Below are 24,491 nucleotides of genomic sequence, written 5' to 3' on the forward strand. Positions count from 1 at the left end.
GTAGTTTACGCGAATCGATTATAATCGATTGCATTATGCTTCATTCGAGATCATGTGTACCAACGTGAGAACGATACTTGCTCACCAATCACCTGTAATGTCTACTGCGTCTAAAGCCATTTTCGGTTTATGTTGCATGGCGTCTGTCGGAATAATAGGCTACGTGCATTATAAGCAGGCATACGACAGGTAATACCGCATTACGATATTTAGACACTCGACAGTTGCATTACATACTGCGTTGCATTTCAGGCAGCAACTCCACTTGGGTGTGATACGCGACATTGAACGACAAGAGCGTCGAAAAGCAGAAAATCTCTACGTTCTGCAGCAGCAAGCCGAATTAGCCAAGGAATTGCGCAGAGGAGAATTAATTCGAGAATACGACACGTAATGCGAAGTTGGATTCTGTCACTGAAGGATTTTCGTAGATTGAAAGAGAGCCGTACATGAAGTACATCTCGTGTCGTCATTTTGCTACATTTTGTATATGAGTCAATCGCCAAAGTCTCTCTAGGAAATCTTGTCTAAATTTTAAATTACATGAACATTATGGCAACTGATGAACCAGCTGATCAGACGGGTAAGTTTGGAACTTTACAAATAAAACGCAGATGTAGAAACAATTTTGAAGTATTACGAACAAATTCAGAAGTTATTTGGAGTAATATTTGCATTTGAGAGTTACGATCATATTTTTTAAGATATATATATATATTAATAGTATTTAAAATATATTGATAATATAAATACCTTTTTAAAATAATTTTGAGTCAATTTCTTCACATAGGCTTTGTCTTCATAAGTTCTATATATCTATATGATACGTCTTGAAAAAAAAATTACAAATTTTTAAAACTGTTTAACTCTCCAGCTGTATCTAATGTTCAATTTAATTTTACATCTATAAATAGTTTATTTCTTCCATGAAATAGTCTTATTTTATGCTATTTTGTGTTGCATGTTCTACATAATGCAAATAAATATTGATTATTCAAAAAAATACATAACTAGAAGATTAAAATATTAAATTTTTTTTTATTTTAATTAAATTCTATTAATTATGCATAAAATATTATTTGAATTAATTTATACGAACTTTATTGTATTCTGTTTAATGCAATTTGCAATTATTGTGATCAAGATGTCAAATAAAAATAAAATAATATCGTAAAGAAAATATTTTAAATGCAAAAAGTTAAATGAGTCAATTTCTTTTAATAGATTTATCTTGCGTAGAAGAGAGTCTAATGAGTTTAGAAAAATTGGATAGAGCATCTCCCGATTTATGGCCTGAACAAAGTGAGTATATTTTTCAGAAATATTGTTTGAATTATACCTATATAATACATTATATATATATTAGCAAGCAATAAAGTTCCAGGTATGCATGAGTTTGTTGCTCAAAATTCACCGCAGACAGAACCATGTTTTTGGACTGCAAACCTTTCACCGGAAGACATAAGTCGTTTGCATCGTGAGTTGGTACATATTAACAAAAAATTCTTCATCTTTTATTGCTAAATATCGTAAAATATTTTCTTGCAGAACTGGGTAATTTGACAATGACCGGGCTTATCTCGGAAGTGAAAAGACTGCACGATGTAGCTTATCAGCTGGGTCTAGAAGAGGCTAAGGAAATGACACGCGGCAAATATTTAAATATATTTAAACATAAATAATATTTTGGATTCTCGGGGGGGAAAAAAAAAACAATAAAACTTATAAAAATACAATACCAATCAGTATTTCTGAGAAATCTTAAGACGCATTTGTACGATCTTAAGAATTTTCTAAAATCCATCTCGCATATCTCTGTACATTTATAAATGCAGATGGAAAAACGGTATCTGAGTCACAGCTAGACCCATATGATAGGATTCCAACCTGATAAAAGAAAAACATATGTGGACTACATCTGTAGTATATGTATATGTTTATGCTCGTGACTTACCAGGAAATATGTGTCCGCATATTTGTACAATAGAGGACTTCCGCTGTAACCTGAACAAGGTTCACAGTTTCCTTTGGCGCATAATTCAACAGACAGACCTTGGCTTAAGTAGTCCGAGCATTGCTGCTTAGGTACGAGTTTTAGCTGTAATGACTGTTGCGTCGTTGGCTGTGCTGGATCACAAGGGTTATAGCACTTGGACGTTACATGAACACTGCTTTACAGTTTACCGCTTTACGATAGTTTGTTCAATTAATACAATACCTTTCTGACCGGATAACTTTCCCCAGCCGGCAACAGTGCATGTACTTCCTAAACTGACGTATCTGTCTTCCGGTATAAAACAAATCGGTTGCGCTGTGGCTGAAGGACACCGAATATATATTGTATCATACTGAGATTTGGTCCTGAGAGCGTTTTCGGATGTATATTTAAGAATTGTACATACCTGTAAAATCGATGGCCTTCTTCAAGCGAAGCAAGGCGAGATTATTGGAAAATGTTGCGGCGTCGTAGCCCGGATGTTTTACCACATACGATATATCGTGGCTACTGGTTTTATGTCCGCAAAATAACTTGTTGCAATCCGGATCTGACTCTGTATTATGTTCACCAATGAGCACAGAGCACCTAAATATGGAAAAAGGATTGTGTTATATAAAATATCATTGCATGCTTGCGATTCAAGATGGTTATCTTGAGAAAAATCGAAAATCTTAGAAACGATTATTCGTTATAATATATTTTCGACTGCTGTATACTTACAATCTGTATTTGTCCGATTTCGCGAGTGCGCATGTCGCTGTAGTTAATACTGTACGCTCATTAACAATCACGCCATTGCACGAGTATTTGATCTCACCCGTTAATGTATCTGAAAACGAATTCTTGCTAACAGACTGAAAGCGCATGTTTCATATAATAAAAAGACAAGAAATACAACTAACTGGTCTTTCGAATAGATGAAATTAAGTTAGTATGCCATGTACATGATGTCTCAGAAGTCGCAATTTCATTCATAAATTCACCATAAAATCGCCAATGATATAAAAATGTTAATTTTTTATATCAAGATTGAGACAAAATGGACAGCTTCTGGGACATTCTGTACACCATGTAATTTCTATGCAATATGTTTCTATATGCGCGTAAATACTTGCTTATGAAACCGATCCTTGCGACAAAAGGATACGATCCTAAACTATCTACGTTATTCGAAATAAGACTCTTTCCGCACTGCAAGCTCGAGGATGATTCCTTCGGATTCACATCCAGACTTGTATATGTTGGCTGTTCGAAATAAGTGGCCACGCTGCAGCAAATTTTCATGCGTGTTCGATCGTACCCACACACAGCTTGTCGCAATCTGCGTTCGAAAAATCCACGTATAAGTGTGCGCGCGTGTGTGTGTGTGTACCGATTAACGAATCGAAATTGAAGAGACAACGTTACCTATGAGCGGAGAGCTCGTTTCGATCCATTAGAGTCGCAACTGCCGGGCAGTGTTCGATGAATGTGCATCTCTGATTATTAGGACAAGAAAGGGAATTATTCTGGCATGTGAAATATTGGTACCAAGCGTGCTCGCACAGCTCCGAAGTTACGATTGGCAGTAAAAGCAGTAGCAAGAAGCGGCGCATCTTCGGAATACAAATGCAAACGACACGGTCGCACTCTCTTAATGAGAATGAAGAGTCACTATTTTCGTAAAACTAGAAACTTTGGCGTCCACCAGTTGATTCTAAGAAACGATCTAGTGAGAAGATTTTTTCCATGAATAATTATCGTCCTCCCTCGGGCTTCTCTTTTCTAATTCGTTGTCCGTTTCGTGTGAAAGCGCGACCGCAAGATTAATGAAGATGTACTTCGATGCTTGGTCTCGCGTTTGCGACCAGCATCGTTTGCACCGGATGATGAACTGATTTCGTTGCATCGCGCACCTGTACTTTGTGCGCGATAGACGATTTCGTTTCTCTCGGTTACCTTGACTAGAGCATTATTCGTACATCCGGCGGAACTGCGATTATCATGCGAAAATATATATTACGCGACTGATGCGCGAATGTGCGCTACGCTTCGTTAAGAGTTCTTGACAAAAATAGCATTGTTGCAGAATTGTTGTCATCTTTACAATATGAGCTGCATTTAAATCAATCATTTAAAAAATTAGATTGCCTTTTATTTCAACGCAGTGATATCTGCAAAATACAATGACATTTGTTAATAAATTATACAAATTGGGAGAAAATATTTTTATCTCGTTATATTTCTGTAAAAGCGGTGGAAAAAAATATGAGAAATAGGTATTTTGTGAGATATATTTACATTTTTTTATTCTTTGAATTGTGTGTGTGTGAGATTCACCTTGCGTATAAAATTTGTTAATATTCACATAAAAGAACCGAGATAATAAATTATTAAGTACTATTTCCATAAAATTTGTTCGGCATACTAAAATCATTTCGAGTGCATTAACGAACTTTGCTCGGTGTGTTTCTTTAATTCTTGCGTGAATAGGGAAAGGCTTTAGCAACGTGAGTTCCGTCTTTCGTTCCATTCGATCGCGGTCTCGATGATGCCGGACGATCGGACGAAGTCGACGGCGACGATATTGGCGGTATGTTGCCACTTGCTGTTGTACCAATTCGTAACGTTAAAATTAACCGTCTCCGCCATTTGGCGGATGCCTCCGAGTCTGTTTAAGATTACGTCCCACGTGTTGGGCGTCAGCTCTGCCATCGCTGATCTCGGTATTGATCTAGGATACCTGAAATGGGAAGCGCGATTAGCAAGGATAACTGTGAAATGTAGAATAGGACAGCACAGCCGAAAAGAATTTTGATTTAGGCGGTCACAAATCTAAACCCAGCTCAGGTAAAGCTTTGCATATCGGAGAATTTTCGTTTTCAGGCGATTCAGGTAGATAAATAACTCAACGTACCCGAGACTTTCTGTTTCAATACGATTCAGGTAGTTGAACAAGTCTTCGATGGTCCTGACATTTCCCCATTGATGCGTCACGCAGGGCCACACGCTTTCATAGCGACTGACGACCCGCTTCTCGTCGTAACCGATTATAAGTCTTTTCCCAGACGACCAGATCGCATTCAGCGTGCTGGTCCACCCGTGATAACTTTTCGGCAGGTAGTAGCCGGCGAATTGTTCTTCGAGAAATCCAATGAAGTCGTGATGCACTCCCAGATTTTTTCCGAAGCCTGGTCACACCGCGCACGATCAGCAAAAGTTCTTTGTTACAACTTGCGATATATTTTATTGTTAATTTAGAAAAAAATCATATTATTGATGATTGAAAATATAATACGAGAGAGACATCGCAAAAAGGAATCATTTCATATTGAAATATTACCGACGGGAAATTCCTGGATGTCGAATATCACGACCTCGTTCGTGTTGTCGAGGAAGGTTTTCACCTGATTCACCACATTTTGCATGGGAACAGACCTGTACACACCGTGATTCGCCCACCATACCGAGTCGGTGTTGGGATAATGCCCGACTCTGATGTCCAGATAACGAACCCCGTAGATCAATTGCGCGAGTACGTCCACATCCTGCAGTTTAATTATCCTAACGATTACCAGCAACGGTTATTCCATATCTAATTTTTATTTTAGTGTGTAAACTAACGACTCCCAGACTCTTTCGCTAACTATTCGCTAACACACGTATCTCGACATTCGAGCCGAGCAGGGAGAAATTGACTCGAAATTGATCAAAGAGTCTGAATATCGAAGAGTTTATCCCGTAAAGAAGAGCGAAACACACGTACGTCTTGTACTCTCGTTGATGTCCGACTTGCGCGTTTAACGCTGCCTTCGTTTGTGTAGAAATACTTCATTCTCCGCGCAATTTATAAATTTACCTGAGTGATCACGAATCTCTCGACGAAGTTCTCAAGATTCGCTCGTCTGTGTATCGCGTACGACGCGGAATCGTGTGTGCCGGGCAGGAATACTCGGCTCATCGGCAGTGATCCCAGGATTTCCTTCCTCTCCGTCATCCAGTGAGGCTGCGTTTGCAGACAATTTGTCAGTCTTATCGTGCCGTTTCTCAGCCAGGCGACGTGATACTCTGTTAGAGCGAGATTTGTGTTCTGTTAGTGTTCAAATATACGGTCTCACACACACACCGGTATAAGTTTATCGCGAGGGAAAGGAAAAGTAGATCGAGGCAAGTGGCGATCTTTGAACCGAAATTGTGAAGAGTAATCAATTTTTGCGAAAAAAAAAATTTCGACAGACTAAGCAATATCGCCTCTACACAATGACATATAAGAAATATGAAAACAAATTCATTTCGCAATTTCGCAAATGACAGAGGAGATTGCGGCTCTCATAATCGCGGCTTTTGCGCTTAACGAGCAGCCTATATATCGAAATTATGTAACTGCGAGACGTCGCGCACGTACGTAGGCATTGTCGAACGAACGTGAGATTCGAAGTGGGAACGAACGTGGCCTGCAGTCCGGTCCTCTTTATACCACTCGGCGCGTTTGGTACCAGGGTATAAATTGGCTCGAGGCCGTTTGCGGGTTCGCTCGTGTAAAGAGCTATCGTATCGCCCGGTCGATACTTGGCGTGGTTCCAATAAATCTCGATCTCTCGTATCATTTTAATGGACATTATGGGCGAGATAATCAGGCCGATGTGCGCGCGTTGAAAGTCTGTAAAGAAAAAAAAGAAAAAATGTTTACAGGATGTTGGATGAAAGATCCGTTTGACGCGCACGTCAATAATCTCCGTCGAAAACATGTAGGATCGTTCCTTTGCCAAGTAAATCGTGATGAGAATGTTGTTTCCTTCGATGAGTAAAAAAAAATATGACGCTAAATGGAACACTTGAATAATTCAATATATCTTGCTTGAATAATTCAACACAGTACGGTCAATACAAGAATAATTCGATAGTCAATTGATTTAAGTACTGCATTTGTTATTACGAGCTATATTAATTAAACATAATTTTGCAACTCACCGTCGCCGCTTTCCGAATCGCAAAATCTGCCGGTTGAAACGCAATAGACGATCGTCGACCAAGAGAAGAGAGCGAGAACGACTGTGAGTAGCTTCATCTTCGTTCGTGTTATGTGCGGGAAACCTCGTTAGTAAGTAAAATCTATCCGCCTCTTCAGGACGTTGACATTCCTCTGTGCCTCCTCAATCGTTTCAATTCTTTCCACGAAGCTAAGAGGCTACTCACTACAAACTGCTGCAAAAGACGTCGGCCTTCAACTTCGATCCGACTCGTTTCTTATGCACGGCTTGCCTTCGAGATATTATCGCATCCATGAAATTCACGGACTTAAATACAATTCGTTTCAGATAAAGACGAACCGCATACGTCGAGGTGATACTTGAAATTTTTATAGTGACGAACAAGTGAATTTTTCTCTACACAATTTACAACAATATTTGATGTGGGAATCGCGCTAATAAATACATCTGTTGGAACACATTTCACAGAGCTTAACACGTGTAAAAGACGTCTGCCTGTTAGCACTCGCATTAGCCGCGATACGACGATTAGAAAATAATCAATCAATTGAAACGCGTGGGTAGCAGCGGACGGCTCTCCGTTTCGAATCTTCACGCGGTTCGGCGCACTCGTACCGCTCTCCGTTGATAAATCGTGACTGATCGCCGTACGTGCGATCAAGTCAAGTTGTGCAAGTTCAAGAACGTAAATGTGGTGAACGTGATGACGACAGATTCGCGAGAGATTGCTACCGAGAAAAACATACGCGTCAGTTAGAAACGTCGGCTGTCAGTTTTTATCCGGCCGTCTGATCGCACAACTAGCATGTCGTTGTGACAAAATTACGAAAGCGTGGCCTACATATTGTCGAGCTTAAAAACAAATCCTCTTCTTTTCGACCCAGTAATTTCACTTGACGTTCTATTACATAATTAATGTAGAGTGATTCGACCGACTTGTCGAGAAAATATTTAGATCTCACATTTCTGCGAGTCGAACGTTATGAAACGAAGAAATTTAAGAGGACTTTCTCGGTTATCTTTCGATTGCAGCAACTTGCTTACGTAGAACGTAACACACATGTGGTTGATGGCGATTAAGATCGCTGGGGCGGAAGTCACCAGGAAATTACATAGCGCGACGCGACGATATTTCCGCGTGCCGCCAACGCGAGTCGAATCGAGAAAGAAGAAAGAGAGAAAGAGTGTGTGAGAGAAAGAGAGAAAAAGATTTCTTACCGAAGATTTTTATCACAAGGTGCGACCGCCACGGGATCGGCTAGCTGGTTCCGGTTTGAATCTTCGATTGTCTGCCTCGCCTCCTCCTCCTCCTCCTCCTCCTCTTGGCATCGGAACAACGTGTGTTCCCGTGATAATCGACGACGCGCGCAAAAAGAATAAGAAAAAAAGGAGACAAAATCGCTGACTCGCACGCTGATGCGTGAAACTATGCGGTGCGATTCGGTATCACGCGAACTCTTCAGCAACGGCCCCCGGTCGCAGCAACTGCGCGCGGTTTGTCTCACACAGACAGCACGGGCGGCAAGAATGTTTCTTCTTCTCAGAAGTAGCACGAAATGTACACGGGGTGAAACATCGTAGCGGTGGTATAATTAAAGGCCCCTAACAGCCCCCGTTGGGTGCAACCCGTGGATGTCAAAGGATCTTTTAGTTTGAAAAGAGGAAATGTAAGAATGGAACGCGAAAGAAAGAAAGACGGGAAGAAAAGGGAGAAAATAAAATGGCAGGAAAGAAAGAGAGGAAAAAAAAGCAACGGAGACGACCGGGTGGAGGAAGGGGGAGAAAAAGAGAGACGTCGAATTCGTCGTCTGCACGTGTTTGCAATACTGAGCCTGCAGTCTTATACTGTTTTACTTCCTATATAGCGCGCACGTATATTATATTATACTTTCTATTATTAAAGGATTCGCGGAGAGCTGAATCACGCTACACAAAAGCAATACTTTTTGCGACTTGCGACTTGAGTTTGAAGTTGAAAAGAAAAAAAATTTTTTCTCTTTTTTTTTAAACCGCGTGAAAAGTAATGTCTAGTAAAACTTCAAGTTTTAAAAAAACGAATAATGCGCTTTTCACAACGCGTAAGTAACAATTGCTGCCCGACGTTATCGATTAACAGTACACAATAACGGTTCGCGATATAACGCAGGGAATATAAGTATTTTTTTCCACTGAGTAAACGGCTGGTATGCAAGAGCCGTTATGCAAAAAGCATTAAACAAAGTGTAAACCTTGAACGTATGCCGATCATAAATTTTGCGCTAATGAGATTGTATACGAATATCTGCGCGTGTTTTGCAATATCAAATTGCAAATATCAAGAGTAAGCGCTCAAATCCGCGATAAACACTTGAGTGTGTTGCGTCGCGCGCAAAAAAAATGTCGGAAAGCAAGGTGGCCATGCGTATTCGGGAAAAGATTTGCTACGTACCTGTCGGTCGGCTCCGGCGAGGCTCGGCGAAGCGTGCATAGATAGCCTTCGTTACGGGATATTTTCACACGCGCGTTGCAGCTATATAAAGAATAATCCCGGCTCTTTTATCAGCGACTGTTGGTCTCTGATGAGAACGCACGTCGAAAATGAAAGCGGAAACGAGGGCGTACGAGCGTTGGCTCCGCTTGTACTGCGCGCTTACGTAAAAGAATCGCTGCGTAGAGAGAGAGCGTTATTCATTTCCGCTACCGATATCATTGTCGGATGATTACTATGTCGTAAAAACGTAGCGCGGTGTGTCGCGCATAACTCCAGCATGCCTGGAAAACACGCTGGAAAAAACACTATCTGATATATAAACTCTCTGCGCTTACAAGCTTTCAACATAATTTCTTCCACCGATATTATTATCGGATGATTGCTATATCGTAAAAACGGAATGCTTCGCATAGCTCAGCTCCTGGGAAATGGTGGGGAAAAAACACATCCGATATAAATTCTCTACAGCTGTGAGCTTTTAACATAATGAGACGGAGTTAGCAATGAACGACTGCTTGTGAAACTTTTTTTTTTTTTTTTTTTTTTTTAAATCTCTTCGCCGAATGCAAACGTTATATTGCCTTGATGACCTTTCTAGTAGCGTAAAAGATTGGAGTTTTTAATTACCATCAATTCTTTCCGACTGAAATATATTTAAAATTATATCGAGCTTTGACTAAAGACACTTTAATTTATGGCGATAATTGAAGTATCGTGTCGCTTTTAGAAGGGAAATGGAAAAGGAACGTTTGAGGGGAACGCATATGACATATTCGTGGGATTTTTCTCATCTTCCTTTATTTTACAAAACTGAAAAAAAGAAAACTTTTGCGAGAGTAACAAACTTTTGGCTTATGTGACTAGTTGTAATACTTAGCGGCAATACTAAATTAGTGCAGTGTAAGTATGTACATTTGTGTTTACAATGACTGCGCGAGACCACGCAGATCTCCTTTACAGAGCGATTGCAACTCCGATCAAGGTTCCTTTTGCTTGTCATTTTTTTTTTTATTGTGATTCAAGTCTCCGTTGAGCACGCGTTTCGCATCAAGAACGTTCCTACACGAGCTCTCCCAAAAGTGTATCGCGTCAGAAAAAGAGTGAGAAACATTATGTCCGTTTTCGAGAAGAGTGTCAATAAAGATGAATACGCGGGGAGGACAAATACGCCAAATCAAAGCTGGTAAATGTCGTCGTCATCTCGTCCTCGTAATTTCTCCGCTTAGATTTCCCGAATAATTATCCTAGTCACTAAACGTACACATATTATAGAATGTATAGTAACAAGCTGCACGTGCGCATTGTTCATCTTGCTGCGAGAACAGACGAAATTTCGACGAACGACACACACGCTTCGCTCGGCAACACCCCGTGCATATCAATGTCAATTCCAATTATCAGTACATCGTCACGCGCTCTCGCATTAAAAAGGATAATGAATAATTTAACTTACGGATTATAGATGCGTAAACGTTAAAACTACTTTAAAGATAATGCTCATAGTCTCTCACGTGGAAGACGCGGTATGGCAGGATTTCCTTTTTTTTTTTTTGATTAGGAAGAAACCTTTGATGCAGGCCATGGCTCCTGGCTTTCCTCGGAAATCGAATGTCTTGAATATTATTTCGGGAATATTATTCCCATTCGGATCGATTTTGTCATCTCTTTTTACTATTATTTTTCACGAAAGAACAATTGACGTTTCACTATTAACGTGCCTATACCGGAAAACCATGAAGGCCTGCCACGTAAATGCAGCGCGTTTACTTATTCGGGATATATTTCGACAATAATGTATTTCGTTTTTGGGAGATGCTTGCGATGATGGTGTGTTTTAGAGAACTATGTCATTATTCCGTTATGTATATGTAATACACCACTTGGTGATAATGCGTTATGAAATCGACTTTATCTCATTGATAACGTATCTCAATGGGAAATATTTATCTTTTATTTAAACAACATTTATCGTATTAAATAGCGTTTTCGCGATGTGAAAAATTGTGATTCAAAACATTGATTGATATATTCAATTGTTTGAAGAAAAAAAAATTAGATCCCGAACAGTACGAATCGCATGGGTGTGGTGAAAAAATGTGTTACACAATGTGTTCGGTACACAATTGTGTATAAATCTTAATAAATAATTAATGCGAGAAATTACAAGGACGAAAGCTTAGTGCGCCGCACAGAATTTTTGCTTCTAAGCTGTTGTTTTCGTTTTCGTTGAGGAGATTCGTTGTTAATCTTTGTCGACACGTTGTATTGACAAGAAATTATCGTAAACTTCAGGCTCGTGAAGCTAATCAAGAAATCGGACAGGTTCATAAATCAATTCACAATCGCTTATGAATCATTGTTCGGCTTTAAAATCCGAAACGGTTTGCATCTTCCTTCAAGCCTTAAAATATACGAAGATGTTTTTCTATCTACTACAAATTGGCATACCTTGAGCTTTTGCGGAAAAAATTAAATAATTCTTATTGATCGAATACTTCGTGTGAATTCGCAATTATAAAAAAAAAAAAAAAAAAAAAAATGTCCGAGTAAGAGCGGATACTTTTGCGGCAAGATTACCGTTTTCGCCAAAGAAGTATTACAACATAAAAAATATTATAATGCAAAGAAAAGATATATAATGCCCTAAATTTTAATATATTTTAATATATTTTAATAATTCCAATGCTTTGAGCATAAAGAATAATGATATTAAAATTAATCTTTTACAGCTTAGAACTCGATTCGCCGATCAAGCCGATTAACGAAATAATCTTATTCAAATACGCAATCTACAATTACATCTCTTTCGTCCTCGAAATTTACAAATTTAATTCTATCTAAGATTGATTTCTCATAAAATTGTTTAAAGCCATCACATACATTTTATGAACGAAGTCATACGTATACATCGTGGAATATTCCTTTAAGAGTTAGTTCGCGTAATTTTGTTAGAAAGAGAAGTAACAGAAAAGAAATTGTGATCTGAAGAGATACATAGTGTATATCATGAGCGATGAGTCTCCTACAGGATGTCCTAAGAAACATTAATCTTATTTTCCTAATAATTTATATTTGAATTTTCCTTAATTTAAACGCCAGCATTATCATTATACGACTACAAAGAAAACTTAATTAGGTAACAGAATATTTCCTCCATTAATTAATAATTCCTTCTTACAGAAACATATATAATTTGGGGTTTACATTATTTAGAGAATCGAAGGATATACAAATGTATCAAAGAGAAATATATCAAATCTTTGCTAAGAAGTATAATATAGAAATAACATTCTATTCTCGGTGCAAGATGAGTCACATGATTTTTTTTTTATAAGTAATTTTTTATAATTTTACTGCAAATGAGGATGCGCAATTAATTTACGACAACAACAAAGCAATAACAATATGTTCATTATGGTTTTTAATAAAGTTTATATTAATTTAAAAGCCTTGTAAAATTATATGATTATTTAATAGTATCTCATCCGCAGTAAATGTTATAATGATTCACTGTGACTCATCCTGCATAATATTTACGTATATCAGGACAACCTGTACTTATTCCTTTGCGCGTTTCGTGAGCAGACGAATTTGATCGATGCGAGGAAGAAAAGAAAAAGAACCGTCGAAAAGGATAGTGGCGACGGCTAATTTAAAGCTAAAGTCTTCAGTATTCAGTCCATTGGAGTTTTCATACACGTGTACATGGTAAATAGGTGCACGTATGGTCGTACAGTCAGTACCGTAATCAGAACGGTAATTAATCGGAACTAATTGTCCAGAATCAGTTCGCAATTTTTCCATACTCTATAGCGATCGCAACCGATTCAATTCCGACGAATTCCGTTTGCGTTCTGAATTTGACGGACGATGAATATAAATGTTTCCGTAAAATGCAGTCCACTCTTTGAAAAGAGTATGTAAAGTTGATAATTGGAAAGATATTAAATTTTATTTGTTCGGAAATATATATTTCCGAGAACAATACGTTTTTAATATCCGAATATTAAAAAAAAAGTTGAAGATTGCAATTTTTTAAATTAATGTCATATCCGCTTTTCGCCAATTTAGCAATAACGAAACGTATATTTTATCTCGCGTTACAAAGTAATGGAAATAAACTCATCGGAATTACAACGGTTCGAATCCTGACAAGCCATAGATATAAGGTTCGCCGAAATTATATTTTATGAAAATTTCAAGAGCGACAAAGTCAAATACATGATACGAAATTAAACGCACGATGTGACAGAAATAAACCACAATTGTTGTTGTTTATTTGAATGAAATGAAAATACTTATTTGCAGTCACTGTAATCTGTCACTATTAAAGATATATGATATCGAATACAACTGCCTTCAAAATCAGAATGCCTGAAAGAATTCGGTGGATATGCAGTATTACAAAAGTATTACAAAAGACAAGAAAAACGGAATAAGAGCTAGAATTTTCTTCACAAATTTTTACGCGTATAAAAAGAAATATATAAACGTTATAAAAATCAACGAGAGCAATTCTATACTGCATATTTACCGACAAACTGAACAGACTGACAAATAATTTGCTGCATATACGTCGTTGGACGAAATCGATTTTGTCAAGAATAATGCGATTTAAGGGCTAGAAAAATAAATTAATCAACCTTGTTTTTATAAATGCACTTATAGTTCTTGCAAACTGTGACCTGCGTCACGTTTACGTCATGGCGTTCACTGAATTATTTCGTACAACTTCCCAAAACGTATGAAATAAAAAAAAAAAAAAAAATAGGCTCAACAACGGCGTTCTTGCTCCGTGATTCGCTCCAATTAATAGCGCGCGCCGTACTATAAACTATCATTTTAATCGTACGTACTTAATTACACGCGGTTAATTAACTAATAATCAATTGAAGTGCTGTACAGATGACGCAATGCCATACGCCGCGGTAAGGGCTACGGTGAAATTTTTAATAAATACTTCATTAAATTACATCTTACGATCCGGGGACGATCCCTGGTATACTTAAAGTTAAGATAACATCGCGCAGCAATTATACAGATTAAATGCTTACGCAAGCTTACGTATATAAATGTAGTATACGTTAATACGATGTGTGTGTGCATCGTTAATATATTATTAATAGTGTTAGTCGTGATTGGACCACTCTCGAGACTCTAGTCAATTAATATGATAATAAATTAATTATCGGTTAATTTTCTAATCCAGGCTCCCTGAAATACTACCAGATTGCAAGCAAACTGACCGAGGAGGTCAACTGTTTGCGCCAGTTCGAATTACGGCACCATTGCCGGAAAGGAAACAATCGATGAAAATAAGCGAAAAAAATGCCCTTTTTCTCGCTCTCTTTTCGTTCCTTTCGCACTTGCCGTCTCGTCGCGCATACGATAATTATATGCTCGACATCCGCGTAAATTTCGAGGAAACCCGCGAAAATCGATTTCCCGCCTCGTAAGGCATTATACTACAATGGTCTAAAACTATATACTAGCGTTACTTACGTCTAATCGGTTATTTAGTCTAACGTTCTTATCGCTATATGTACACAGTGCATTGATACGGTGGTAAGGAGCTCAGAGAGATACCTCTAGATTCATTCCTTTTTATATAATATAGAAAATATATAGACCGCAACGGTATCGCTGCTTCTCGCAACTTCCGGGAGATATATTTAATAAGGAGAAGTTAAACGTATCGTCGAATGTAACGTATTCCACTACGCTATGATAAACGCGATGATTCGCACAATTGCACAGCGCGATCCCGCAAATTACAACCGAAACATCCGAGTATATTTACCTACGCTACACACCTTCGCGCAAAGATGAGAGAAGCGGCGATACAGTCGCGGCTTCGCGATCGCTTGGATTGTGCTCTCGATATTTGGTTTCACCAATTAGAACGTGTCCGCTCGAATAAATATCTTGCTTTATTACTAAACCTCGACTAGTCGGTCGAATAGCGTGGGATCATTTTATTCGTCATCATCGTGAAACAGGACGTGAAGCGGGAAAAATATGCGTCTGAACGAATGCTTCGAGCATAAGGAGGATAGAAATGATGATTTGCAGACAAATAATTAACGGAAACTGTATCGAGCGTCTGAAATTTATATCCATTCCGTTAAAACTGCTCGACGGCCGCGATTAGGAAGCGCCTTGTGAAATTATGGGCATTCTGCTGTTTATTAATAATTTTTAACAGGTTGACTGTCGTATGATCGGTGCGACGCACATCGATCATCGCAGAATCATTGCCACGTCAGTCGGTAAAAGAAAAAGAAGCAAATGATCACAATTTATGCGGTAATGATCGGCACTCGGCAATGGCATTAGTATATTTTTTCACATCTTAACTGTACTTGCATAAAATTACTAGGAGATTATTTTCTCTCTCTTTTTCTCGACAGTCAACATGTTAAATGTTTGAAAAAAATTTACAAGCAGCGGTGAAAGTATTGTAATTTATATCCGCAGCGCTTATCGTTTCCCTCGTTTTTTACTCGCTTCACCGACATGACAATACGAATACGCTCGTCGTGATTCAGATGATTGCCGGGTGCTCGCTGCTCGATTCACGGAATCGTTTGAGTTCAGCGGTGATCGTGAAAATTGGAATGACACATACACAATGTGATTAATCGCGTTCTACGAGAGTGACTAGGTTGCACGCGCGCGCGCACGCGATCTACCTATGCTGCGAGGAACAAACGTGGTAATTGTAGGAAGCGAGAAATACAACGAGAGGTGCTGACTCGACGCGAATCCTTGAATCGTCGCCTTCAACGGCGGCACGATGATTCATACAATCGACATCTTCTTACTCCGACGTCCCGTTCGATCTTTCCTTTTTCATTCAACGCGTCGCCAGGCCGACCGCGGCCTTCGTGACTCTCTTAAGCGTGATCGATCGACTGACGATTAAAACGTAAAACGAAACAACTTTGTGACGCGAAGCGTGAAAAGCCTCAATAAATATCTCTGTGCGCGCTTCACGAGCAGCTTACGTATATAAATAATCCAGTAGTTCTCAGACACCGACTAAAGCGCACATTGGTTTCTCCTAACGCTCTTATCTTTACCGATGTAACTGCTGAGGAGATGCATTTTATTTTTTATCAGAAAAGGATACGCTCGCGCGAGAGGAACTTGGACTTGAAGCGAAATGCTTGTCTACCCCCGGGGATCGATACTCTTGCGATTCGGAACAGAAAACTTTCAAAGAGCAGCGAGTGCTTGAATAAACAAAATCCGTCGTAACGAATAACAAGCGCTGAACTCTCTCGACGAGTCGCGAAAGAAACTTTGTACGATTGCGCGTAACAACATTTCTTACTGCAGCCTGTGATGTGTCGAGGAAGTGCTTTTTTTTTTTTTTTTTTTTTTTCAACGGAAAGAAGGCAGGAACACGATGCAGCGATATTATTCTACTTCTAAGACCCTGATAATTACGGTGCACCTTTGTGGTGAGAGCTTCGCGGGGAAAGCAGTACACTCGACGCCGTCCGACGCAGTACGACGCGTCTTTCCTTGCCGTCTCGAAGGAAAAGCGATTATAAGCCTATGCGCGTACAATATTATCAAATATATATATGTATATATATATATATATATATATAATCTCTAATAGGAATAAATACTTACGCACGTATATATTACTTTTATAGCGACGCTGCGGCAGGATTATAACGTTACGATAAACGGATACGTTGTTGAAATTAACGTTACTTAAGTATTTAAGACAGCTCGGTATTACGTATACAGTATAAATAATTCTCTTACGTCGAAAATGCGGCATAATGATTCTTAATTACGTTTAAATGCGAGAAACGCGTCGTACTGCTGTTCGAGAACTCCGCTCGCTCGGGCGGAGGTGAGAGCATTGAGACCTGTTTTTCGGCGTACGTTACTGCACAATTGCCTATAAACCTTATCAAGTTCATTATCGGTACGCGCTACTCGTTTGCGGCAAAATATTATCGTACGCGAAAATGCTAAATTGTATTGCTATAAGTGAAATGCTCGCGCACGGTCGACCAGCGCAGCTTTCTCTCCCGACGCGTGTATGAGGATACATTACTCGAATTGCAACGGTGAATATAACACGGACAATATTTGCACACATCGTGTGTGCAGCATTTACACATATTCGATATAGATATAGGAGCGAGCGTACAAATAGTCTTCGTCGCTCGAAGCGAGCCCCAAATTTTGAAGAGCAAAATCACACTCGAGCACGCGAGATTTTATGTTATACATTTTTATATAAATAAATTTTATTTTCTTAGAAAAAGCTATACATTACTATGAGTTATAAGAAAAGTCTGCTCCTATTTACACGCTTACAGCTGCCATATATCATCGCGAACGTGTCTCGAATTTTTTTTTTTTTCCTTTTTTCGAAAGGGCACGTAAATTTCACACGGCTATCTAATCTGGCTATCATCGCGGAGACGCTTGTATGCTTTTAATACGCCGAAAGAGGATAAACAAAGCCACCGAGAGGGGAGTACGATGTAAAATTTCACATTACACGCGCGCTTCATACCAATCCTTTCCGCAAACCGCGCTGATTGTCACGCCGGACAAAGAGATTCAGCTGATGCACCGCCCGCCGCGCAAACGTAGCGCCTGCATATTCAGGGGCCGTAATCTGAAATTTAGAGTGCTCGGGGATTACTTCGGGAGAGCGGCTCGGGTTTGTTTCGCCGCGGTACGCGTCGCAATTAAGCCGGCCGTTATTACTAATTACTGTACACTTAGTCTTGCCGTTTACGACCCATTATTACTCGGACGCAGGGGGTGCGAAACAGTTAGAAAGCCTATACGCGAAACTCAATCCGGGCACTTGATTTGCGTATCAGAACTTCGGGACTGACCCGAGATTTCCGCAATGCACGAATTCACCTCCACGCTGAGAATCGCTTAGCAATTATCGCTCGGATATCGATCGATCCGGAATGTCTCGCGTGTGAGAGCAATATTGTTGAACTTTCAAAAATTTTCGCTATGACAAAATACTTTATGAATCAATCTGCCGTATATTTTACATTATCTCTTTTTCTTTTTCTTTCTTTTTTTTTTTTTTTTTTTTTGTTGTCAACCGATGCTCCCAACCGGCGCGAATATTCCTCTCGGTTTCCTCTGCTATTCGATAGCAGGTTGCTCCTACTTCTCGAGACGCAGGCCGATCGATAGATGCGCAGCGACATCAGGAATTTTCTAAACTGCATATGCAAACGTTCTCGCGCGTTCTTTCTCTCCATTACAGCACGCAACTTTCCCTTATTTATTAAACACCGAAAGATTTGGCCGCTCCCTTCCGCTGGGACAACGAGACGATAACGTTGATACTGTACAATCATCTGGCAACGCGCGGATACGATATATCATAAAAAAATTCGGTCTTATACTTTCTTTCGTCATAAGCATCTCTCTATTCTCTATTTTCTACGCGTAACGTAACCGTTCTCTGAAACCTACGAGGAGGTTTTGGAAAGATTCTGTCGAACTGAAACGGATCTTGAGCGCCCTTCGAGGATGTTAATAAACGAAAAAAATTTACACACATCGTAAATTGTAATATAAATTTTCCAACGATTTAACTTTCTTCAAAGAAAAAAAAAAAAAAAAAAAGTACATGAGAATATGTATATTTCAAAATAAACTTCAAACTTTTTAAGGAAAATCCGAGAGCAAAGTCGTTCGCGTTTCAAAATGCGCTTATTATATTAATAATATTCTATTCTACGAACCTGCAATGTCTCCGAAAACCGCAATTCCAAATTAGCATATCGGGACGATGTTCCGGCAAATGTAACTTCCCCATAATATCAATTATATTCGTGCTTTCGAGAACAGGACAGGCGAAGAAACTGCAATATCGCACGAACACGGAAACCGAGGTACAAGGTGGAACATTTCGATGGCCGGCAAGATCCGCCGCAGAAATTTCAGTGTATTGCATTTCGTCTATTATCTAGTTTGTCGTTTTACTACCTACTGATTGTTTATATCACCCAATTCCGTATCTGCGAAATCTGAGGCTGAAACGTTTGCGATTCTGTGCCGTGCGAAAGAAACTTAAATGCAATCTAACCGGATTTTAGGCCCCTAAAAATTTGAAACCGCTAATCTTCTCGCCTCTTTTCTCCTCCTCCTTTCCTCTTCTTTCTAACCGTCACACTAACTTTATTATAGAGATTGTGGATCGTGGATTGTAGACACGCTCTTATTGCAATAATTACTTACGAGGTACCCGCGTTTGAGGAAGAGACTTGTGACTTTATTTACATGCGAGGGCAAAAGTTGTCTTTTAAAACACTCTCTCTTTCTCTCCCTCCCTCTCTCTCTCTCCACTCACACACACACACACACACATACACTCACACACGTACACTTTATCTTCACGTCATTCTTTATCTCTCTCGCTCTATAAATTATTACGTATTACAGGACTATGCGCGTATATTGCATCCAGTTCTATTAACTTACTGTGTATGAACTGTGTTACGAGTAACTATTTACAACCTTGAGATTACGCTGTAACGTTTCATGCGGATACGTGACAAGGAACTCTGGTTTGTATAAATCATCCTCTGGCTCGCGCGTCGCGAGTCAGTCCTGAAACAATATTCCTCGAACTTGTGCAACGATTAAGGATGGGAATAGAGCGTCTCTCTCGCACAAACTTGCGTCGTTCGCGTCGCGTAGCATAACGTTGCGGCCTCGAGAGCGCGTTTCGGAGGTTTTGTCTCCACGTCGGCCGAACGTTAGCGCGATGCAATTTTATATTTATGTCACATCGAACGCTTCGTGGCGGGATCGGTAAGACGTCGCGACGGAGCGAAAAGTGAAAGATATGAAGAAATCAAATATTGCGAATATAGTACCGAATTGGAAAACGGATTTGGAGAGGCGGAAGGAACTACGAATTTCGCAACTATTGTTAAAGCACGAGTAACGTTCGGGAACAGCTGCTTCAGGACTTTTATATATCCGTAATAAAAAAACAAAAAACAAACAAAAAAAAAGAATAGAAAGAAGAAGTAACTCTGAAAGGAATGAACAGTTGATGCATGGCAGAAGGATTCGGAACTTGGGGCGTGTTTGAGAAAAAAGAAACACGGGTCTGAGAAGCCTGAGTTGGCTTCCGATTAAAATAGAAACACTATGCGCCTACATTTTACTTATCTAATTGTTCGATGGCTTAGCATCTATTACGAACACACCATCTTTCCTGTATGCACTGTCGCGCGACAGTGCGGTCACCTGCATTGCTATCCACCGTCAAGATCTGATTACCGTTTGGCCCGCGACGAGAGAAGGGCACGAAAACACTTGTGTCGCCGCACCGACGAACGAACGAACGAACGAACGAGTCCAATCAACGAACGAGCGCGATTTGGTAACATCTTTTCTCGCATCTTTCGTCCGACACACAGCCCGGTCGGACCACTCGCGTATTGCCCTGAGTATTGTTTTGTACATTAATATCTACAGGCCCTTCCGCGGATTTTGTGACCAAAGGGGATTTTCAAGCAGTTACCTTTCCGCCAAGGTTTCTTTTCCCCTTCGCTTAATTATTACCGACTAATCTCATCGATCGAGTGGAACATCTTCGAAATTCGTTACATTACCAAAGTGCTGAAAGCCGTTCTTGAAGATCCGCCCCCGGCTGGTGCCCGCCTTCATTTGATCGAGCAGCGTTACGTTGTCCTCGAAGTCCTTCACCCATCTGGCAGTCTCGTGGCCCCAGTGAAATCGGATCGGCGCGGCGTTGTGGTAGACCTTCTTGATCCCCTGACTGCGTATCTCGATACCCTCGTCCGAGTGATAGAAGGATTTCTCGCAAAAGTCCTGGCCGAGGAACGGCTCCAGCTCGGCGACGATCTCCATGAAAATCGGGCGCTCGCTCGGCTTCCACTTGAAGCACTTCTCCATGATTTTCTGTATGGTCTCGGGACAGTTCCGCGGTACGTTCAACACACCCTTGCGCAGCACGTGGTGCAGCACCTCCTCGTTCGAGAAGCCCTGATACGGGATCTCGGCGAGGGTGAGTATCTCGTACAGCACGACGCCGAACGACCACACGTCCGAGTCGGACGTGAACACGCCGTCGGAGAGATTCTCCGGCGCCATCCACCGTATCGGCAACAAGCCCTTCTTGCCGATCTTGTAGTAATCGGTCTCGTAAATGTCCCGCGCCATGCCGAAGTCGCCGATCTTACAGACCAGATCTTTCGACACCATGCAGTTGCGCGCGGCCAGGTCGCGATGGACAAACTTCTTCGACTCCAGGTATGCCATGCCATCGGCGATCTCCGCCGCCATTCTTATTATCCTCGTCGCGTTCGGCACCAGCTGGGTGTCGCGTATCTTGCGCAGATACGTCTTCAGGTCGCCGTTCTCCATGAGCTCCATGATGACGAACGGCGGATTGCCCATCGAGACGACGCCCAGCAGCTTGATAATATGGCATGTGGAGAAGTTCTTCATGACCGAGGCCTCGTTGAGAAACTCGTTCTTCTCCCGCTGACTGGCGTTCTCGGAGATCGTCTTGATGGCCACTTGCACGGTACCGTCCAGATATCCACGGTACACCATGCCGAAGTTGCCCAGACCGAGTTCCTCCAGGATCTCGACGTTCTCCCTGGGCACCTCCCAGCTGTCGACCACGTACTTGGTCTCGGTGTAATCCGGATTCACGCTGGCGATCAATCGTTCCTGCGTCTTCTTCTTATGGTGACTCCTGATGAAAAACACCGCCGTGATCACGCTGATGAACACCACGACGAGGGTCAGCACTATCGCCAGGATTATCTGATTGTTGTCCGACAAGCCAACGGAGAAGTAAGTGACGCTGGTGAAGGCGCCGTCACCCGCCAGCGACGTGGAGCGCATTCTCAGACTGTACCGGCCTGGGGTGAGGTTTCTGATATAATGACTGTTGTACTTCTCCTTGCGGCCGGTGCACGGTATGCATTCCGTGCTCTTCTTCGCGTCCTTCACGTCCAGATTTGTGTACTCGATGGTGTAGGAGACGGTGAACGCGTTGGGATCTTTCACCGATTCCCAGATCACCTCGACTATCGTATCGTTGGTCACGTGGACCTTCACGTTGTGAACGTCGTCCGCGCTCAGTCGCTTCTTCGTCCGAGTGTTCGCGTACTGAATGGACGAGCACATCGGCGCGTCGCCGTCCATCTTCACGCCGCACGCGGCGATCGTGATTATGTACAGTGAATAGTGACGCAATTTCTTCAATGTGTATGAAGTATTTCGAGCGCTGACGTTGTATACAAATACCTCGGTATCCAGATGATTGATCGTGATGCTGTTGCTCACGCCGGTCGAAGCGTCCGTCGCCATTTTCTGCTTGTCTTGTGTCGGCGAGAAAGACAAGTTGTTCGCTAGATCGTAAAATTTACTCTCCGGCGTGTTGTAGTGATTGAAGACGCAATAATCCTTCCAGCCGGGCGACAAGTAACTGATGGTCATGTTCTCGTGGCAGAATATTTCGAACTGCTTGGCAGTCTTCATACCTGCGTCTTTGCAGCAAGAGCTCGGATTCGGAATCAGCGACGTCTTAATCGTCATTTCGTGCATCTCCTCCTTTTCGGCGTCGCTCGTCAACGTGTCGATGCAGTAATCCCGAGAAGAGATCAGCTCCTCGTCATCTAGTCGAACCGTACCGGAGATCATGTAATAACCTATGGGACCGTTCGAGTATATCGGCGGGCCCCACTTGAGTAGAATCTCGCTGTCGCGTATCGCGATTGAGCTCACGTTCGTCGGCACCGACGGTACCGCACTCTTCGTCCGGAAGAAGATAATCTCCGACTGACCCACCGGACTCCTCGAAGATCCAGCGATGGCGGAATCCTTGTTCTTCGCCGTGAACGTCTTCACGTACGCGGCGTACTTGGTGTACGGCTTCAGGTTATTGATGTACTTCGAAACAGTCGAGTTGAGGCTCGGTATGCCGACGTCCACGATCTGCCACGTGTTATTGCCGCACGCGTTTGCCTCGTACGTTATATTCTCGTTCTCGGTCTCTATGTAATTTAGCAAGTAATTAAGAAGCTGTTGGCCTTCGGGCGGTTTGTAGCTGTCCCAACTTAGAACCACGTGATCCGCGTCCCGCTGTTTTACCGTGATATTTATGTTGACGATGTTGCAGGCCACTTTATCGCCGTTCGATTCCGGTTGAACCTCGAGGGACGTGAAGTTAGTGATGTTCACCATTTTACCGAACTCCTCTATCTTGGAGAGACAGAGCTTAGGATTGTAATGAAAAAACAGTCTGCCGTTCTCCATCGTTATCTTTTGAGAGGGCGGGAAGAGGGAGTTGAGATTCGGATTGTCCAAAACCACCAAGCTCGCGTTGTTAATGTCCAGATTCTCACCCTTGATCACCTTGAGCTTCTTGAAGAAGCTCAATGACGTGATCGGAAAGGAGTGCGTGATCTTCAGATACTCGGTTATCTCCTCGATCAAACCAAACGCGTCCGCCAACTCGTTCATTATATTCGGATTCCCGTTTCTAATTTGAAACTCGAGAGCACCCTTCACTACCGTTATACCGCGAAAACTCTGAGCGTCCGAAATGTGGCGTATGATAGCACCGTTGCTGATTTTACGACACTGGGCTTTACAAACCCGACAGGTTGTCATCTGTAATGCAAAGTGAGAGAAGGAAATTGTAAGAGGAACTAAACATACGAATAATAATTCACAAGTGCAAGAGGCTGTCGTACATTTTTCTCGTCGATGTCATCCTCGAAACCGTCGGGACACTGAGTAAGACAGGAGCCATTGAAAGGTCGCCATGTTTGCATGTCCTCCGGTTTAGAAAATCTTCTGATGCGGTTCATCTTCTGGCAGTCGTCCTTGCTGATGCATCGTCTCGAGAGATATGCATATCTGCCGACAAATAAACCGCTGTCACAGCAAAAGCAGAGACTTCCTACTAACCAACATCATATCGTAAAAGCGCTGAGCGTCTAAAATGTAATGTACGATAGCAGGAAATATTTTAAATATTTCAGGC

The 24,491-nt window shown here is 41.3% G+C and overlaps 5 protein-coding genes across 16 annotated transcripts in view; 2 read left to right on the forward strand and 3 right to left on the reverse strand.

Moving 5' to 3' along the window:
• The first annotated feature begins 32 nt into the window (after window positions 1-32).
• LOC105673037 (protein PET117 homolog, mitochondrial) lies at window positions 33-539 on the forward strand. Its single transcript, XM_012368369.2, has 2 exons — window positions 33-189; window positions 253-539. The coding sequence occupies exons 1-2, from the start codon at window positions 53-55 to the stop codon at window positions 392-394; spliced, it is 279 nt and encodes a 92-aa protein (XP_012223792.2). The 5' UTR covers window positions 33-52; the 3' UTR covers window positions 395-539.
• Window positions 443-2,900, forward strand: LOC105673035 (DREAM core complex component lin-52). 5 transcript variants are annotated; one of them, XM_012368368.2, is made up of 4 exons: window positions 443-583; window positions 1,225-1,302; window positions 1,367-1,485; window positions 1,549-2,900. In XM_012368368.2, exons 1-4 carry the CDS (start codon window positions 544-546, stop codon window positions 1,561-1,563), a joined length of 252 nt encoding a protein of 83 aa, XP_012223791.1. In that variant the 5' UTR covers window positions 443-543; the 3' UTR covers window positions 1,564-2,900. The 5 variants fall into 5 exon arrangements, with proteins under 5 accessions (XP_012223791.1, XP_012223788.1, XP_012223789.1 ...); XM_012368365.2 differs by having other exon boundaries at window positions 1,367-1,477; XM_012368366.2 differs by having other exon boundaries at window positions 1,379-1,477.
• LOC105673017 (phenoloxidase-activating enzyme 1-like) lies at window positions 1,610-4,037 on the reverse strand. The gene is made up of 7 exons (XM_067354788.1): window positions 3,407-4,037; window positions 3,115-3,320; window positions 2,720-2,828; window positions 2,403-2,584; window positions 2,219-2,317; window positions 1,955-2,127; window positions 1,610-1,887 (listed from the first exon to the last, which is right to left on the reverse strand). The coding sequence occupies exons 1-7, from the start codon at window positions 3,592-3,594 to the stop codon at window positions 1,783-1,785; spliced, it is 1,062 nt and encodes a 353-aa protein (XP_067210889.1). The 5' UTR covers window positions 3,595-4,037; the 3' UTR covers window positions 1,610-1,782.
• Window positions 4,038-4,260: 223 nt separating this feature from the next.
• LOC105673034 (PI-PLC X domain-containing protein 1) lies at window positions 4,261-9,945 on the reverse strand. Of its 4 annotated transcripts, none has more exons than XM_067354779.1 (7): window positions 9,398-9,945; window positions 6,950-7,183; window positions 6,384-6,638; window positions 5,838-6,046; window positions 5,322-5,526; window positions 4,896-5,169; window positions 4,261-4,721 (listed from the first exon to the last, which is right to left on the reverse strand). In XM_067354779.1, exons 2-7 carry the CDS (start codon window positions 7,044-7,046, stop codon window positions 4,481-4,483), a joined length of 1,281 nt encoding a protein of 426 aa, XP_067210880.1. In that variant the 5' UTR covers window positions 7,047-7,183; window positions 9,398-9,945; the 3' UTR covers window positions 4,261-4,480. The 4 variants fall into 4 exon arrangements, with proteins under 4 accessions (XP_067210880.1, XP_067210881.1, XP_012223786.1 ...); XM_067354780.1 differs by lacking the exon at window positions 9,398-9,945 and adding an exon at window positions 8,188-9,352; XM_012368363.2 differs by lacking the exon at window positions 9,398-9,945 and having other exon boundaries at window positions 6,950-8,141.
• Window positions 9,946-10,220: 275 nt separating this feature from the next.
• The window catches only part of LOC105673019 (insulin receptor-like), a 71,839-nt gene continuing 57,568 nt past the window's right edge, over window positions 10,221-24,491 (reverse strand). For all 5 annotated transcript variants that reach the window (XM_012368348.2, XM_012368344.2, XM_012368349.2 and 2 more), the window contains 2 exons: window positions 24,199-24,364; window positions 10,221-24,115 (listed from right to left, as the gene is read on the reverse strand). In XM_012368348.2, the coding sequence (XP_012223771.2) occupies window positions 21,038-24,115; window positions 24,199-24,364 (3,244 nt within the window). In that variant the 3' untranslated portion in view covers window positions 10,221-21,037. The remainder of the gene's footprint in view (window positions 24,116-24,198; window positions 24,365-24,491) is intronic.

This window comes from Linepithema humile, chromosome 5, assembly GCF_040581485.1.
Source record: "Linepithema humile isolate Giens D197 chromosome 5, Lhum_UNIL_v1.0, whole genome shotgun sequence".
Taxonomy (NCBI): domain Eukaryota; kingdom Metazoa; phylum Arthropoda; class Insecta; order Hymenoptera; family Formicidae; genus Linepithema; species Linepithema humile.

Excerpts from the sequence above, each read along its gene's own strand:
- LOC105673037 (XM_012368369.2), top strand. The coding sequence starts at position 53 with ATGTGTACCAACGTGAGAACGATACTTGCTCACCAATCACCTGTAATG. Across the intron at positions 190-252 it reads TATAAGCAGGCATACGACAG|GCAGCAACTCCACTTGGGTG; the intron begins GTAATACCGCAT and ends GTTGCATTTCAG.
- LOC105673035 (XM_012368365.2), top strand. The coding sequence starts at position 544 with ATGAACATTATGGCAACTGATGAACCAGCTGATCAGACGG. Across the intron at positions 584-1,224 it reads TGAACCAGCTGATCAGACGG|ATTTATCTTGCGTAGAAGAG; the intron begins GTAAGTTTGGAA and ends TTCTTTTAATAG. Across the intron at positions 1,478-1,548 it reads AGACATAAGTCGTTTGCATC|AACTGGGTAATTTGACAATG; the intron begins GTGAGTTGGTAC and ends ATTTTCTTGCAG.
- LOC105673017 (XM_067354788.1), bottom strand. The coding sequence starts at position 3,594 with ATGCGCCGCTTCTTGCTACTGCTTTTACTGCCAATCGTAACTTCGGAG. Across the intron at positions 3,321-3,406 it reads AACGAGCTCTCCGCTCATAG|ATTGCGACAAGCTGTGTGTG; the intron begins GTAACGTTGTCT and ends TTTCGAACGCAG. Across the intron at positions 2,128-2,218 it reads AAAGTTATCCGGTCAGAAAG|CACAGCCAACGACGCAACAG; the intron begins GTATTGTATTAA and ends CTTGTGATCCAG.
- LOC105673034 (XM_067354779.1), bottom strand. The coding sequence starts at position 7,046 with ATGAAGCTACTCACAGTCGTTCTCGCTCTCTTCTCTTGGTCGACGATC. Across the intron at positions 6,639-6,949 it reads CGATTCGGAAAGCGGCGACG|ACTTTCAACGCGCGCACATC; the intron begins GTGAGTTGCAAA and ends TTTTCTTTACAG. Across the intron at positions 4,722-4,895 it reads ATTGAAACAGAAAGTCTCGG|GTATCCTAGATCAATACCGA; the intron begins GTACGTTGAGTT and ends TTCCCATTTCAG.